The sequence below is a fragment of the Sparus aurata genome, chromosome 4 (assembly GCF_900880675.1).
Source record: "Sparus aurata chromosome 4, fSpaAur1.1, whole genome shotgun sequence".
NCBI classification, from domain to species: domain Eukaryota; kingdom Metazoa; phylum Chordata; class Actinopteri; order Spariformes; family Sparidae; genus Sparus; species Sparus aurata.
The window spans coordinates 33,707,111-33,722,812 of record NC_044190.1 but is presented as its reverse complement, the minus strand read 5'-3'; the positions used below and the strand labels follow the sequence as shown (position 1 = coordinate 33,722,812).

Genomic DNA, 15,702 nt, shown 5'->3' with positions numbered 1-15,702 from the left:
GTTTCCATGGAAACGCTATTTCTCACCCTTACACATACTGTACACTGTATGTTCATCCTCCTTTGCACTGTATTCCCAGCAGTCAGCATGTGGTTCAAATGGACTGTATGAAAAAGTAGAGTGCTAATAATGTCTTTCATTTGGACTTACATGCAACGCGCGGGGGGGGGGATTGTTTGACTCCCTATAGCCGAGCAGAAGCATCAGACCCTGAAGAAGCGATGCTACAGCTCATAGCCTTCCTCCGGGTCTGAGGGTTGGAGCCACAATTTAGCCAGCCGTCATGCAGCGGTACAATTCTGCTTGTTCGCTTTCAGACTCAGCCGCAGCCCTATAACGAACAAAAGTGCAGAGGCCACGATAACGACCGCAGTTGTCATTTGGAATAATCATTTCCATGAGTTTATGTTTGGGGAGACGCATCAGTGAGCTTAAGGCCAGCGAGTTCAACCTGGACCTGAGTGGAGGTGAAGGGGAGCCCCTAGTGGTCAGAGAGGAAACAGCAGCACAGCATCTCACTGCCCACTGTCCACTGCTCTGTCACATGCAGAGGTGGACCAACTATTCACATCCTTTAGTTTAGTAACAGTACTACAACAATAACTCCATTACAGGCATTTTTCTTGCAACCAAATTTAAGTATCGTGAGCCAGATGTACTTAAAGCATCATGATTTGCAAAATAAATGTCACATATGACATAACAAATACTGATCCATCAGTTTGTAAGCAGACATGGATACATTTATATACAGCATAGCTCCTATAACGTGATAAATATTATTCTCAAACATTGCAGTATATTGCATATTTTTTAAATATGTGACAAGGGCGCCCGACCAGACACTGCGAGTTGCTTGGCATGTAGGGAGCAGCTGGTTTGGTCTATCACAATGTATCACATTTTATAAGATACATGTAGAAGCATGTGTTTGTTTTGTTTTTTTGTTATAGCTTAATCTGAAAAGTAACATCCAACCCAAACTGTCAGGCTCGCTGGAATTAAACGTACAATATAATAAGATTTTGAGTAAATGGTCAACCCTGATTTCAAGACCTCAGGATGCAGCACCAGTGAAGGTTTACTGTCTCAGTAGAAGTTTGCCACATAACCAGTCCAGTTAAAGCACATCGCTCACTTCTCCTGTAAACGCGTGTGGAAGACGACACGTCATCGATGACGCTGAACAGTTTCTGTACTGTCACTTACACTGTATCTACAGACAATCTCCCCTTTTTTACCATTTATCCCCACTTACTGCCGTCTACAAGCTCAGTGGAATTTGTTGACACGGTGTTGTCTCGCGTCGTTCACATTGATTGATTGATACTGTCAGCCCTTCCACTCAGGCTGGTGCAGGGAACACTCTGCGAGCTCACAAACTGTAAAGCGTAATGCGAGCCTGTGACTGGAACGCTGAGTTCAGACGGTTGTAGACGCGTCTCCATTGACATGTTGTGAAGATCACAGTGCCGGTCTGTCTCTAAGTATGCCTGCCGTGTTCACCCGAGGTAATTAAACGTCAGATGAGAGGCAGGCCATCAGTTAATCCGCCGGCTTCGTACTACATTAACTCCTTCAATCAAAGACTCAGCGTACGCGTTGATCTTGAACCTTTTGAGCAGCCAACGATCTCCGGTTAAAGCTCGTCATACGTTGCATAGTGCTGCTGTTATTACTCGGGAAGCTTGTCGGTAGCTCTAAATAGGCCTTTCCAAAGCCAAGTGCCTGTGACATCCATTATAGTGATGGATGAGGGAGCGAAAACAGCTAAAACACACACACAACGTGACCTCACCGCTACTCCAACCAGTGTTTCTTTGTTTTACCCTCCGCAGCCCTCGGACAGAAGTGAGAATTCACTTTCATTCGTCCTCGCCGACATTATCTTCTCTTCCCCTGTTAGCTTTCGCCAATGACGGCAAATGTTTTTCTGTGTGCCGATTGGCTGCGAATTCTCTCACTGACCTCCGCCAGTCATGTCATGAGTGCAGGTCACCTCCAGCCCCCCACACACACCATCAAACACTTCCCTGTGAGGCTGCCAAGACAGCTTATCATGTCCACAGTCGACCGTGAGAGTTTTTGGAAAGCCAGTTTAATTTTTAACGCGGAGTTGCTTGTGTGTCTGCGTGTGTGTGTGTGTGTGTGTGAGCGTGAGTGTGCAAATGAATTTTACAAGCGTGCTTGTTTTAGTGGTTTGGAGGAAGTTTGTATGTGTGTGTGTGTTTTTTTTCTTTCACTGGAATGTGTGCACAGTGTGGAGGGATTGATTTATGCCTCCTCAACTGTGTGTACATGTCCTTCAGTTGAATGAGTTACACAAAGTGACACAGAGTGTGTGTGTGTGTGTGTGTGTGTGTGTGTGTTCCCACACACCTCATTGCACTTCTCTAGTTTAGAGGATACATTTCATCACAATTTAACTTTAACTCAACATTTCTACTTCCTGTTAAGCACACTAGCTTTCTCAAGTGACCTTAACCTGAAGTCTAGCTGAAGTATACAAACCATACAGGACTATGTTGTGTTACTGTGAGCTGTGAATGGTCTCACTGTTATAATTATCCATCATACTCCAGGATAAGCTGTTTCAGCTGTTGCATTTTCCTTTTCTTTTACAGTCCAGTTTGATGGTGTGGAGAAGTCTCGGATGTCCCCGACCAAGGAGGGGAAAACCCGCCCGCTTCAGCGGCACTCCAGTGGATGTCTGGTCAACACCAAAATGACTTCATTGGACCACTGCAGCTCCTCTCTCGGAGAGCGCATTGACCCCGCCATGCCCCTAGAAAGCCAGTTGTGAGTCGGAGTTGTTTCATTATTATAACTGCGTTTCATTTGAGATGCACCACTTGTGTCATTCTGTTTTCACGAGTCGGTTTGACCCGCGTTGTTTCATTTCCTCTGCTCTGCTTTCCTTTATTTCTTCTCCTTTCTCATTTTTATTTCCTGTTGTGTTTTTTTTTTCCGTAGCTGGTACCACGGAGCGATCAGCCGGACAGATGCGGAGTCTCTGCTCAGGCTGTGCAAGGAGGCGAGCTACCTGGTGAGAAACAGCGAGACCAGCAAGAATGACTACTCCCTCTCCCTCAAGTAAGGACACCTCTCTTCTTTCGTAGATACAAAGCCGCGGACACTATTGTCACACACACAAGTGCACATGACAGCCGGGCGAAAAGGTCATTGCAAATTCTCAGTATGATTTAGCCTCTTAAAGCATCGGAGAATTAAGTTATCAAGTACATTTAATACATCTTTTTTATGTTTCTGTACACACACACACCAAAGACAAAGCGTAGACAAACACGGAGAGGCAGAATCTAACATCTTGCTCACAAACGTCCCTGTCTACCTGCGCCCCACTAGCCTGCTGACTCTGCCTTCCCATTATGGTAATAATTCTCACCTTTCCGACCTCTATCTCCCACCTACATCCTGCCCGTCCCTCGTCCTCCACCCTCCCCAGTAACCCCTCTGACACCGTCGTCTCGCTCGATCCGCCGATGTGCCCACAAACTCAGTTAATGGTGCCCTCCATCAACGACCCCTGATCCCTGTCGTGTCCAGCAGAGGGGTTCAGAGGGAGCCGCTCTGATTGGTTTAGTCTAGTCTGGCATTTGGCAGAGGCGGAGAGGGAGGTCACTTTATCCTGAAGGCCGGCGGTGCAGTCACTTCCCATTCTCTTGACGGGAACGTGCGTCTTTGATGGGTGTCGGATGAAGGATTTTTACCCGCTGGAGTCATGGCAACGGTGTCGATCATAACCAGATACGCGTAGCGCTCTCGGAGGCCATCGGGTTTAAGCTCTTCATCTTCCCTTTGTATACAGTCCCATTTTACATTTCAATGCCGACTCAACCGACGTGACATTTACAGAAATCTCTTCAACCGTGGCAACCTTCACGTGAGATGAAACTCTTAATATGCTCAGAGACATTGATTAGCCCAGCGTTATTACGGCAGAGCTCATCTCGCCGCAGGCTTGCACATCTCGGGCCGGGAAACACGATGCTTTCCACTGCTCCACTTCTCTTCATGCCAAACGCAGCCGACTGCCAGTCTGACTTCACCGACTGACTGATCATCTGCTTACGCTTGTGCGGCCGCATCTTTTTCTGCCCTACCGATTGACAAAATAGCCCGACTTACTAACTGTTGGACCGCCAAACCTGCTGCACTGGCATGCCGAGCGACTATGAACCAGAGGGCGTAAACGCCTGAATGACTGGCCGAGTGCTAAACACTGTGTATTTATTCTGTTCTTAAAGTAGTCGAAGGGACTGTTTGGATTGTGCGGAATGTGAAGTAGCAGAGAAAGCCAAATACATTTTCCTTGGAGCTAAGAGGGATGTAAATGCAGCCCAATAACATCGCTTTAAATAGTGTCGAGTAGGAGTACATTATTTAGCGCTCATAAAAAGAGGATACGTGATCGATATCTGTAGAACGCCAGAATGTATTAACAGATTTATAAGCGCTTAGTAAGTGAGACCTGGAGTGGAACGGACCCGTATCTCAAATGTATGTAGAAGGAAAAAAAGGTTTTTTTAGCCACAGGGAGGGAGTGATCATTCAGAGAGAGACGTTGATGAATGCACCTCCGATAAGCACTAGTTCAAATTTGGAGCGAGATCCTTTCATGATACATTTTAGTGAAGCTTGAGAGAATTAATCCATCCATCTCCCTGTTAGGAGCCAAAAAGGAGATTGCCTAATGCTGGAGGTTTTACTCCCCAAATGAAATAGCTAGATCAATTGCATGAAAAACCAAGATGTCTTTTTTTTTTTTTTACTCAACGTGGTAATAATAGCAGCAGGGCATTTCTTCTTGAATCACCGCTTTTATTTGATTTCTCTGGTGAAAAGATGGTTTTAACCTTCATTCATGTATTCGCGCTAATTCACATCCCGCAGCTGTCCAGCCACCCCTCCGTCCCTCCACCTCCTCCACCCTCAATAATAAGCAGCACTACTAAAGCTGATGATGGAGGACTGCAGTTGGTCAAGTGTTTCACTAATGGGCGGCTCGGTTGGTGAGGCAGAAGGAAGCTATACTTAAGGTAGTTTGCTGCCGTGATTATTTATGCTGATTAATTCAAACCACACTCGCCGCAAAAACCCGCTACTCCGACCTAAAGGCCTCCGTTTACAAAACCCAGAAGCAAGTCGCTGGATGACGTCCAGAGAGAGGAGGAAAAGAGAATGCTGAGGAGATTGTGTTACTATCGATGTTTAATCTCTCATGTTGTGGCCGTGACCAGCAGAGGTTAATCTCCTTAAGCTTTTTTGGGGCCTTGAGCGGAGTGAGACTCACGGATGGCCTTTTGTCCCTGAGCAGACGGGTGGCTTGCTTATGCCTCGGGGGAAAACTCACAGTTGATTGGGTCAACGTTACAGAGAAAGGAGCCACTAAGGGAGGTGTGTCGAAGCTTTTTTATGCTGGGGGGCAACACAGGGAATAAAGTATATCCTGTTTAGATTGATTTAAAGGTGCAATATGTACCAACTTTCGGTGACGACCTTCAAAAATTGCGCGGCACAGTGATCCGCGGAGATAAACCCATGATCCTTTCGGCCCGCCACATCACCCGTGGAAATGTTTCCCAAACACCTGTAGACGGCCGGCGACGGTGGGAGCTGCTGGTGGAGACTTCAGAGAGCGTAATCACATCGCATTTCAGTAAGCTCCAACCTGCAACCCCCTCCCCCTTACTCCTTCCACATAAAGAGAGAGAACAGGGTTTGAGAACAGGATCATGTCCTCCTCGGTGGTTGTAAAATCTTGAAAGCGCAGGTTAACCTCTGGGCTCAGCAATAAGACAGCGGCTTCATATGTTTCCCCCCGTTTTCATAAAAATGTTGGCGTTGGAGGTGAAGAGCTGAAGTTCACTGATTTGCCTTTCAGAAAGTGGAAGCATAACAACGAATGATTTAATCTGTTTCAGACAGGAAAGCCTAAAATTCTCAGTTGGTGAGCGCTCTTGATTGGATGAGATTATTAGTTTTAAAGGTGCGACATGTACTAATTTTTATTTTAATAGCAGTTTTGACATTAAGTCATGTCATTAACTGTAGTGTTCCCCCCTATTTGTTTTGAGTATGAATTTGACAGGTGACCTATTCTTACATATAGCACCTTTAACATGGGACTTATCACAGTAGGAACTATATGTCAGTACATTCATTGGGCCAGATATCATTTTCATTAAAACAACTCACTTGCTATAGAAAAAGATGTCAGGTAAGGAGTATCAGAGATACATGTTGGCATCAAGGATAATGGACTTAATTCCTGCACTTTAAGCTGGTTAGAGTGTCTTCCTTTCTTTTCTTGGCGTGGCAAATTGTACATTGTTGTAATAAAACATCAAACTCTTCATCATTTTCCATCTGAATAGCTGGCAGTGAAAAGCACCTGCCGAATGAAAGAGCGAGCAGAAACATCAACACGGAGCTTGTTCCTCGCAGCTTTGTGTGTTTTGCGTTTAGCGCAGACAGCCTCATGTGTGTTTGTGCCAGTCGCCTCCTGTCACAGAACATCGGATCCGGTGCCTCTGGCGTCGATCACATCAAGCCCACGAAAAACAGTCAGCCGGCCAATTGAGGGGAATGACAGGTGCCGCAGCACCGCAGGCGGGGTTAACTCGCGAGTTCAGCCCGGCTGTCCCCCCTGCTGCCACTGAAAATGAGTGGAAACCCGAGGTGAAGATCCTCCATGTCTGAGGTTGCTGAAAAATGTATAAGGCCATGAGGTGGCACGCATGTGTATTGCATTATTGATAAAGACAGCCATCGCCGAGACCTCCAGCCTCAGGAGTCCTCCGTCCTGATGGAAAAGCGTTTTCAGTCAGTTTTGCCCTCCTAACCCTTCTTTTCTCTGTTCCCCTCCCCCTCACCCCCCCACCGTTGCTTCCCCCCCTCTCTCTGCGGAGAGGTATTTGAAACATATTAAACCCTTCACAAGTCTCTCAGAGCACTGTGTCATCCTGTTTCTCACCTCGAGAGAGAGAGCTGCACAGCATGTTTCCTCTGGCTGAGCAGAGAAACTGTTGGTGAAAGGAGAAAAATCTACCCAACCAGAATCTGTTTGAAGCCAGAACACAAAGAACTAGACATATAAATGGCCACTTGATAGAACAACCAAAAATTCTTTGCGCCTGAAATTTGAGTCGGACGAAAGACACGTCACATTGTTGATGCTTCCTTTGATCATATTTAGACGGAAAAGATCAGATGTCCTTTAATTGACTCAGGCGAGACACACGACCGTGTTTTTGCAACGTTTTTAGCCAAATTGAAGCTAAACTTTCCCTTTTTTTTCCCCCATCCGCTGCTCGTTAACAGAACGGTAGAGCTCATCCCAGATGGACTCATTCAGTTAGCGCTCGCATGAAATAATGGGCATGATCAGGATATCTGATGCCCACTAATGCTGGAAAAAAAAAAGGGTCATCGCTTCTGCCAAGGATCATTATCTTTTTTGGCGGGTGACTTTGCCTTTTCTGGTGCCACAGATTCATAACGCTGAGAGAGCATCATTCACGGAGCAATCCAATATGTTGAAGGTGGAGATAAGCCGTGATTGCTGTCAGGGGCTGTTCCTGCTCTGCGGGGACGACAGGGTTCAAATCAAAGTCATAAACCTCAGTACACAGGACGGGAGACCTCCCCACGCGAGATTAATCCTGATTAGACATACAGAAGCCCCACAAACACAGGGATATGATAACACCACAAAGGCCTGTCTTCTCAAAGAAAAAAGAAAAAAAAAGGAAAGAAACCCCATTTTCATTTTTATCATCAGCCCAGCCGTATTGCTGTGTTGTCCTGGTTTCGGTCTCTGCAGGACTGTAACGTGATAAGCAGCCCTGAACAACGACTGGAAAATCAGCCTGGAATCTAAAAATGATGCTATTGATGTGTTTGGCTTTTTAAGTGTGGCTCTGTGTAACCTGACGCCTGTCTCCCGGCGCCCCGCGTGAACATTCATCAAATGCACTTTGCAGGGGAGGATTTTTCGTTTCTTTTTTTTCCTTCTTCTTCTTCTTTTTTTTTTTTTTTTTTAAATGAGCTCTCCTGGCACCACTTGCAGAATCGTAGAGACCCGTTGCAAGGGAAATTGGTCTCAAACCCCGATGAACCTGTTAATGACATGCTCAAATATCGAGGCCACAGGCAGGGCAGTGGAGGAGTCTGATAGTTGTGTTTACTTCAGTTTTATAGCTCTGCAAGCCGGCAGCTCTTCACCTCCCCTCGCTTGTAAAAGATTATGTTTGCATTTGGCTTTGAAGTATCTGTCACCTGGCATACACGGTGTTCAGGACTCCAAAAATCTCATAGATTTCCTCATCTGATCTTCTTCTAATACCGATAACAATCACGCTAATATTTAAAATAACAATAGGTTCACTGAGCGTAATCGCACGGGAAGGATCCACCAGTTATCGGTTCGAATCTATTCCCATTCTCGGCGGATGACCCTCAATTGAACCCTGTGCATTCTTAGCGTTTTTTTTTTTTCCCCACTCACTTCAGTGTTATCTCTGTGCCGGGAGGATCTCTGTGCATCATGGAGAGAACACATCCGCAGGCTTTGCACATGCAATTACCAGATAACTAAAGAATGGCCTTACGTTTAAAGGTGCCTAAAGCCCCAGTTTTGGCTCCTGTTCGTCGCAGATAATGGGCGCATCCACAAATATGTGCATGTATTTACAGTGGGGATATATTCAGCGACCTCGAAAATATACATTTCGTTCACGGTGGTTGCTGCGTTGGTCTGCGTTACTGTCGTGGACCCAGAAAATAATCAGTAATGGAAACAAGTGAGAAAGAGGAGCACCGTTGGGAATGTCAGCGGCGCTCATGACCGCCCAGTTTTCACCGCATCTAATCCAAATGTTAATGTTTTTGATTATGAATGAATGAAACAGGGTTCATGCTTGTCAAGTCAGATTAAAAAAAGGCTTATTGATATATTTTAAAGACCTCAACAAATAGCATTTAAGGTCTTTGATGGAAAAGAGACAATGTATGGAGTCAAATCAGATTCATCTATACGGCGCCAGTTCATTCTTACTGTATGTCGTAGGCTAGTTCAACCCAGAAGAATGGAGCTAGCTCACCATGTGAGGAGCCCACGGCACTTCAGCCCGTTGTGTCTCCTGCAGTGATCCGAGAAGAAATTGCGAGGATGTCAGAAGAATTTTTCTGGCGCTATGTGGAAACGATTCAAGCATCAGCATAGCCCTGTTAGCTGTGGATGCATAACACTGGTGTTTTTCAGATGTCACGTGGGATTCAATGATGGTCCCTCATGAGAACAAGTCTTTCGGCATAAATTGCACTCCGTTGCCTGCCGTTGCAGATATTCTACGAAACTCTTCTTCCTCCCACCATTTGTCCTTAAACTTGCATCTCTCCATCTTGGCTCGTGTCTTGCTTTAGCTAGCAAGCAAACATAATTCACGATAATGAAAAAAATACCAAGCAGCCAGATGCCAACGTCTGTAGCTAGCTAATGTAACAAAAACATTAAAAATTAACTTCTATTAATGGTTGAGCCACACGTTGTCTGATAATACTTACTGTGTGTTTACCGTGTGTGACAGATTTGTCATCAGCCTCAAATGCACCATCCGCTGATCTAACACCTAAAGCAAACTTGCGGTAAATTAAAGGCGATTACGCCCTTGATTTTATTTTAGGGCCTTTTAAGGCTTTTATTGGAGCCGCGGGGAACCCTGTTATATCTCTTCCACTTAACACCTCGTACGCACTTACCCTCCACGAGCATCGTCCTCACGAGAATCCTATTTTCCACACCATCTTTGACACAAACAGAATGCATAGTGCAGATAACATTAACTGGCCCTGTGAGCCGATGGGTCCGCAGCTCTTATACTTACCTGATGTCGCAGAAAGGGTTGTAGGGAAATGGTAATCCTTGAGGGTATTTCTCCTTCTTTTCTCCAAGTGTAATGGAACATGCACTATTATCCTCCTCAACGTCTCTTTTTCATTTCAGCAACAAGGGGGGGTTACATTTTTATATCAGGGACGTATAATAACATATGACACAGAATAGAATAGGTGGGAGCTCAGCGAGCCAGAAACAACTGATGCACATTATGTTGATGACGGGCCGTAATGCCCGCTTGCTGCAAAGTGAGCGGATACTGTTTGAGCCTACAGCAATCATAACTTATAACGAGCATTAGCTGCTGATTGAAGTAGCTATTATGCTAATGTCTTTTCATAAAGACGAATTATCAAAACAGTATATTTACAGCAGAATATAGGTGCCATTAGTTTAGTATCTGCTCCTTGCCAAAGCTTACTGTACGTCACTTAACTCCAAACAAAAAAAAAAGAAGTCATTTTCTATTTTAAAGCGGAAGATTACTGGCAAGCTGTAAAATGTATCGATCGGAGGGCTCCTTGGAACACACAGGGAGCTTTTAATTTGCAGCGCATTTATTGCTGTAGCTTAAGTGATTTATCCTGGGGGTTCATTAGCCTCATCCTCACGCTCCGCATGTGAAACTCAGCACCTTAAGCAACCTGCCTTTTAGTCTCCTCCCCAGGCAGCTCCAAAGTTATCAGAGGTAATCCAGCTTTCAGAGCGCTGTCACGCACTGTAGGGAGCAACTACAGCAGGAGTAAATGAGAACGGGGCTGTCAGGGCGGCTGATCTGTTGAGTTTTTTTTTTCCATGTATTCAGGCTTCTGACGTACTTTTCTCTTCAAATTAGTTCTTAGCCGTGCTGGTGACGTGGCTCCAGGCTCACCGGTGAAAGTGGTTTGGTCCCCTGCTGTTGTCTAGATTGAAATATCTTGACAATTACAGGATGGATTGTTGTGAAAGTTGGAACTCATGGTTCCCAGAGAATGGATCCTATTGACTTTCCCCAACCCCCCACTTTTCATGTAGCATCTATAGCAGGTCAAAGTTTTCATTCATCAAGGGAAATAACTCAACATCTACATAATGGATTGGCACTCAATTATTGTTGACACATTCATGGTTCCCATATGATGTCCTATCATCTCAAGCAGTGGCGGTTCTCGACCAGTTTTAATAGGCGGGCCAGGTTGGGGCCGGCTTTTTCGTTAGGGGCCACATACAACCCGGAAATAAGGATAAATCCCTCATTCAGACAAAACAGTGTTTACAATTTCAGCAATTTTGATTGGGTAGTAAACTGCTGAGACACTTTATTTCTGCCTTTCCCTTCAGAACAAAATCATTGCAAGAAATCTGTCATTGTATTATTAATGCAGACTCCCTGTGAGGGGGGCCACAGGGGGGTCCAGACTCAGAGTTACGGGGGCACTGGCCCCTGTTGGCCCCCCCTAGAACCGCCCCTGATCTCAAGTGACCCCTTGACTTTTCCTGTAGTTCCTGTAGTGTAGTGTATTATTAATGAAGACCTGCAAAATAAATGACTTCACCAGCTTCCTCTGCTCTTTTTTAAAACATTATTTTGCAGATATTAGCGTGGTAACACACTCAACCAAGGTCATGACTTGGTGAACATAATACATGCTAAACATCAGTATTTTTGCATTGTCATTGTTAGCGTGTTAGCATGCTGAATGGATGTATTGTAAGACCTCGATACCAAACTCCAAGATGGGATCCATAAAAAAAAAAAAAGTTTCCAGCTTCTCAGTTTTTCCACAAGATATATCCATCAGTATTTTCTTATTGCAGCTCTGGGAAAAGTTACACAAACATAAAACCTCCATGTTTAAAAGATTTCTTGTATAAAGAATATGAATTAATCTTCTTTGCTATTCTGTGTGTTCTGTCAAAAAATGTCATACAATTCTGTTTTCTAATATTTTCCGGGTAAAATGCTTTTTGGGAGGCTGCGCTGCATCCAGCTCTTTTAATACATCCATGATGCTGACAAAAGCATTTAGCTCAGCGACATCAGTGTGGCTGAAGCCTCTTAGTCTTTTTTTTTTTGTTGTAAACTGTCACTTCAAAAGATAGAATTTAAATTGCAAAGTCTTGTTTGTATTGAACTAACAACATGTTTTCTGTCCCTCTCTTGTTGTTGTCTTGCGTTCCCAGGAGCAGCCAGGGCTTCATGCACATGAAGCTGTCGCGGACGAAGGAGAACAAGTACATCCTGGGCCAGAACAGTTGCCCTTTTGACAGCGTGCCTGAGATCATCCATTTCTACTCCAGCCGCAAGCTGCCAATCAAGGGTGCCGAACACATGTCCCTGCTCTACCCTGTAGCCATCAGGACACTATAGTGCTCCGGGTCACCTGCAGACGTCGGCCCCCTGCAGCACTCCCCGGGGCCACCCCGAGGCCCCCGCGCTCCCTGTCCGTCTGGACAGAGCCCAGTAGACTCATGGGAAGATGAACGGTGGCGTCCCAAAAACTGCTGATCCCGTCTCACCTCACTGGCCGACAGATTCCAGACCTGTTTCGAAGGCCTACTGCATACTTAGACATACGGACTCAATGTTGCAGAAGTCTTGATTATTTTATTTTATTTTATTTTATTTTATTTATGACTCGCACCCACTTCACTACATCGCAGACTGACTATCTGATGATCATTTCATTGATTCTTGAGCAGACTCCCCTTAGCACTTAACAGTCAAAGAAAAAAAAGACAGGTACAACATTGTAACATTTGTCGCTTCTCTCTTTAAATGTTGTACCTTTTTTCCTTCACGGTGCACGTCATGAAAACTGTGCAGGAACACGCTTTCGCTCATTTGGTTAATGCTCTGCTGTTACTGTAATTGTTTGCGAGGGGGAACTTGAAGATTGTAGGAGCCGTGTGAGGGAAGAGACATTTATGAGGCATGCTGAGGGATATTGTCCACATGGGCCCCGTACAGTGGCCGGGATATTGAATAAACCGGCCTTGTATGAATGGTGCGTCCCCAGCTGCGCGGAAATAACAGGCCTGTGAACAACGCAGACTGATCTCTCTATCTTGTCATAGCGCATGCTGTCTGCTATCCATCACCGAGCGGTCGTATCAAACCAATGACAGTGTAAGTAGCGTGGTGGTGAGACAGGCAGGAGAGCATGATGGATGGGTCAACCTATCCGACACAGCACAATTGGCTGAGGCTGGAGACCAGAGCCTGTCCAAATGGACCAAATTAGCCCCCGCTGCCCCTGCTTAGAGAGGCTTTGCATCGGGAGAATGAAATATGCCTGCATTGTCTACCTCAGAAAAATCAATTTCATTCGCCCATCTGCAGATCGATAGGTACAATGGGATTGCAGACATCGATCCGCCATCCCTTTGACATTCCCGATCCCCTTAAAAATTGCATCATTGGTTTTTTTTGGGAATATGATTTTTGAATACAGTTAATCCCAGAATTCTTTTTAATGAAAACAGAAGCATTTTTTTTCCAGATCAGCAATTGTATGTATTGTGACTAATATGATACTGTGTGATGTCAGTAAGAAAATGTTTGGTTAATGCCTTATAATGCATGGGTTCAAATCTGTCCGCTAGATCAGCCGATTTCCAAATCCGCTTTTAACGATTGTTCTGTGACTGTAATTTATTCTGGGGTGATTATTACTGATGTGTTACTCCTTCGTGATGGCCCGTCGGCCCCTCCCCCTTCGCCCTCATCGTTCTGTGCCGATGTGATCGTGTTTTTTCGGGACTACTCCGGCCTCTTTTTACTGTGGTGCTTTGCTTTCTTTCTGTTTTTTTCCTTTGGCTTTCTAAATGCACGTTTGCCTCGGTGGCCTGACTTCCGGGGCGGGAGTCACGGCGTCTCCTGACCCAGCGGGGATCGCGAAGCCTCGTGTGAAAGACGGTCGCGTATTCCCCCCCCCTGCCCCGGACCAATCACGGCGCAGCCTGTTTGACCTGGTTAAACACCTACATGTACCTTCAGCCTGCTTCCACTTTGCATTCAAATCTCTCCGTCATCTACCCTTTACTACCAGATGTGCATATGTCTGTGAGTGAGTGAGTGAGTGAGTACGCATGTGTGCAGCCTGTTCATGTGTACAGTGTGTGTGTGAGAATGTGTGCACATGTGTGTTTTCTTACCCGTGCTGGTACAAACTGGTGACAGCCCTCGCTTGAACCTCTTTGGGTGTCAGCGCCTTTTTTTTTTTTTATTTAAATGTTGTTTTTTTTTATTTCTCCCTTGAAGTCAAGACACAAGAATCCAGCCTCGCGACTCACTAATTCTCATTTCTTCTTCTTGCATTCACTCGTCGAACCACATTTGATTTTAGCAGCTCATATGAATGATGCTCTCTGCGGTTTAATATAACGGACCCAATAACATTCGAGCCGACAGCATCTAATATCGCTGACCAATTACGGCGAGGAGAAGAAGAAGAAGAAGCGGTATCCACGCCGTGAGCTGGCACTAATGAGAGCGTCTAATGCTCGTATGATCAGACCGCCACTTCACAGGAAACTTTGTCAGTCTTATGAGAGGCCAAATTGTGTGGTTTAATGAGCAAATCCAAGCGAAAATAAAATGGAGATTTAAGGAGGGGGCTTTTTTTTCGTCCAAGCTGAAAGTGACTGACACTCGGAATTAAACGAGCAGGACGGCTCAATATACAAAGTCAAACATGGTTTTGGTTTTGACTGCATCTCTCCGCCGTGTGCTATGCAACTATGAACTGCAGTCATTGAAGGGGAAATGATTGTGTGCCTCCACCAAATGTTTGTGACAAATGCGATGGTACAAAAAAAAAAAAAGGAAACGTCCACCGGGAAGAGATGTGATCAGCAGAACGACCCGACTAGTTTGCAGAAAGTGGGATGTATACAGATGTTTTATTTTGCGGGGGGAGGGCGGTAAGGGAGCAGACGGACGTTGCTGTCATACGAGGGGGGGGGCCTGTTCCTCGCGATGAGGCGACCTCTGCAGCTTTATTAGGGGAACAGCATGTTGTCGAAAGTGGACCTATGTATTTCCTAGAGAGAAGGTATCCTAAGAAGAGATGCAAGTGAAAAATAAACTATAACGCGTGATGTATGTTCTGAATGTTCCCTGTCGAGGAGATCAAATGTTGACAGTAGAGGCTCTTGTATTTGGTTGCTGCTGCTGCTGCTGACGACGGGTGTTGCTCTGCCAGAGGAGAGAGCCTGCGTGTGATGGCCGCACTGCCTCGAGAGAGTGGCCTTAGCTCTGGAGAAAGGGAAAAATGAGAATAAGGAGGGGGAGACAGAGGGGGAGGGTGTTCTGACAGGGTTGGGGGGGGTTCGCTTGCAATCAGCAGACACACTCCCCGCGTTCGTATATTTCTATTACCTTTAACCGTAAAGAGCCCTTCTCCGCCCTCGGAAGTGTCTTAAAGAGCGTGCGTGTGTGTACGCAAAAATCGTGCAAGCATGAAACAGTGTTTGTGTGTTTGGGTGTGTGTGTGTGTGTGTGTGTGTGTGTGTGTGTGTGTGTGTGTGTGTGTGTGTGTGTGTGTGTGTGTGCGTGAACTGGTGTAAGCAACCATCAGCCATCGACTTGCCCCGTGTGTATCTTGTGTATCACTTTACTTGTGGTAAAGTGGCATGTATGAGTTTCCTTTTTCGTGTACATTTTCGTGCCACGTATGTATGCACTACTATAACATATCTCTGTACAGTCCCTCATGGCCAAATGTATATACTGAATGTATTGTATGGGGACATAGAGGCATCAAGGTTCAAAATAAATAAAAAAAGAATTGGGTTTATGA

General features: G+C 45.4%; 1 protein-coding gene across 4 annotated transcripts in view; it reads left to right on the top strand.

Moving 5' to 3' along the window:
* Positions 1-15,702, top strand: part of shf (Src homology 2 domain containing F) — a 105,750-nt gene extending 90,048 nt beyond the window's left edge. For all 4 annotated transcript variants that reach the window (XM_030414359.1, XM_030414360.1, XM_030414358.1 and 1 more), the window contains 3 exons: positions 2,625-2,799; positions 2,974-3,093; positions 12,083-15,702. In XM_030414359.1, the coding sequence (XP_030270219.1) occupies positions 2,625-2,799; positions 2,974-3,093; positions 12,083-12,269 (482 nt within the window). In that variant the 3' untranslated portion in view covers positions 12,270-15,702. The remainder of the gene's footprint in view (positions 1-2,624; positions 2,800-2,973; positions 3,094-12,082) is intronic.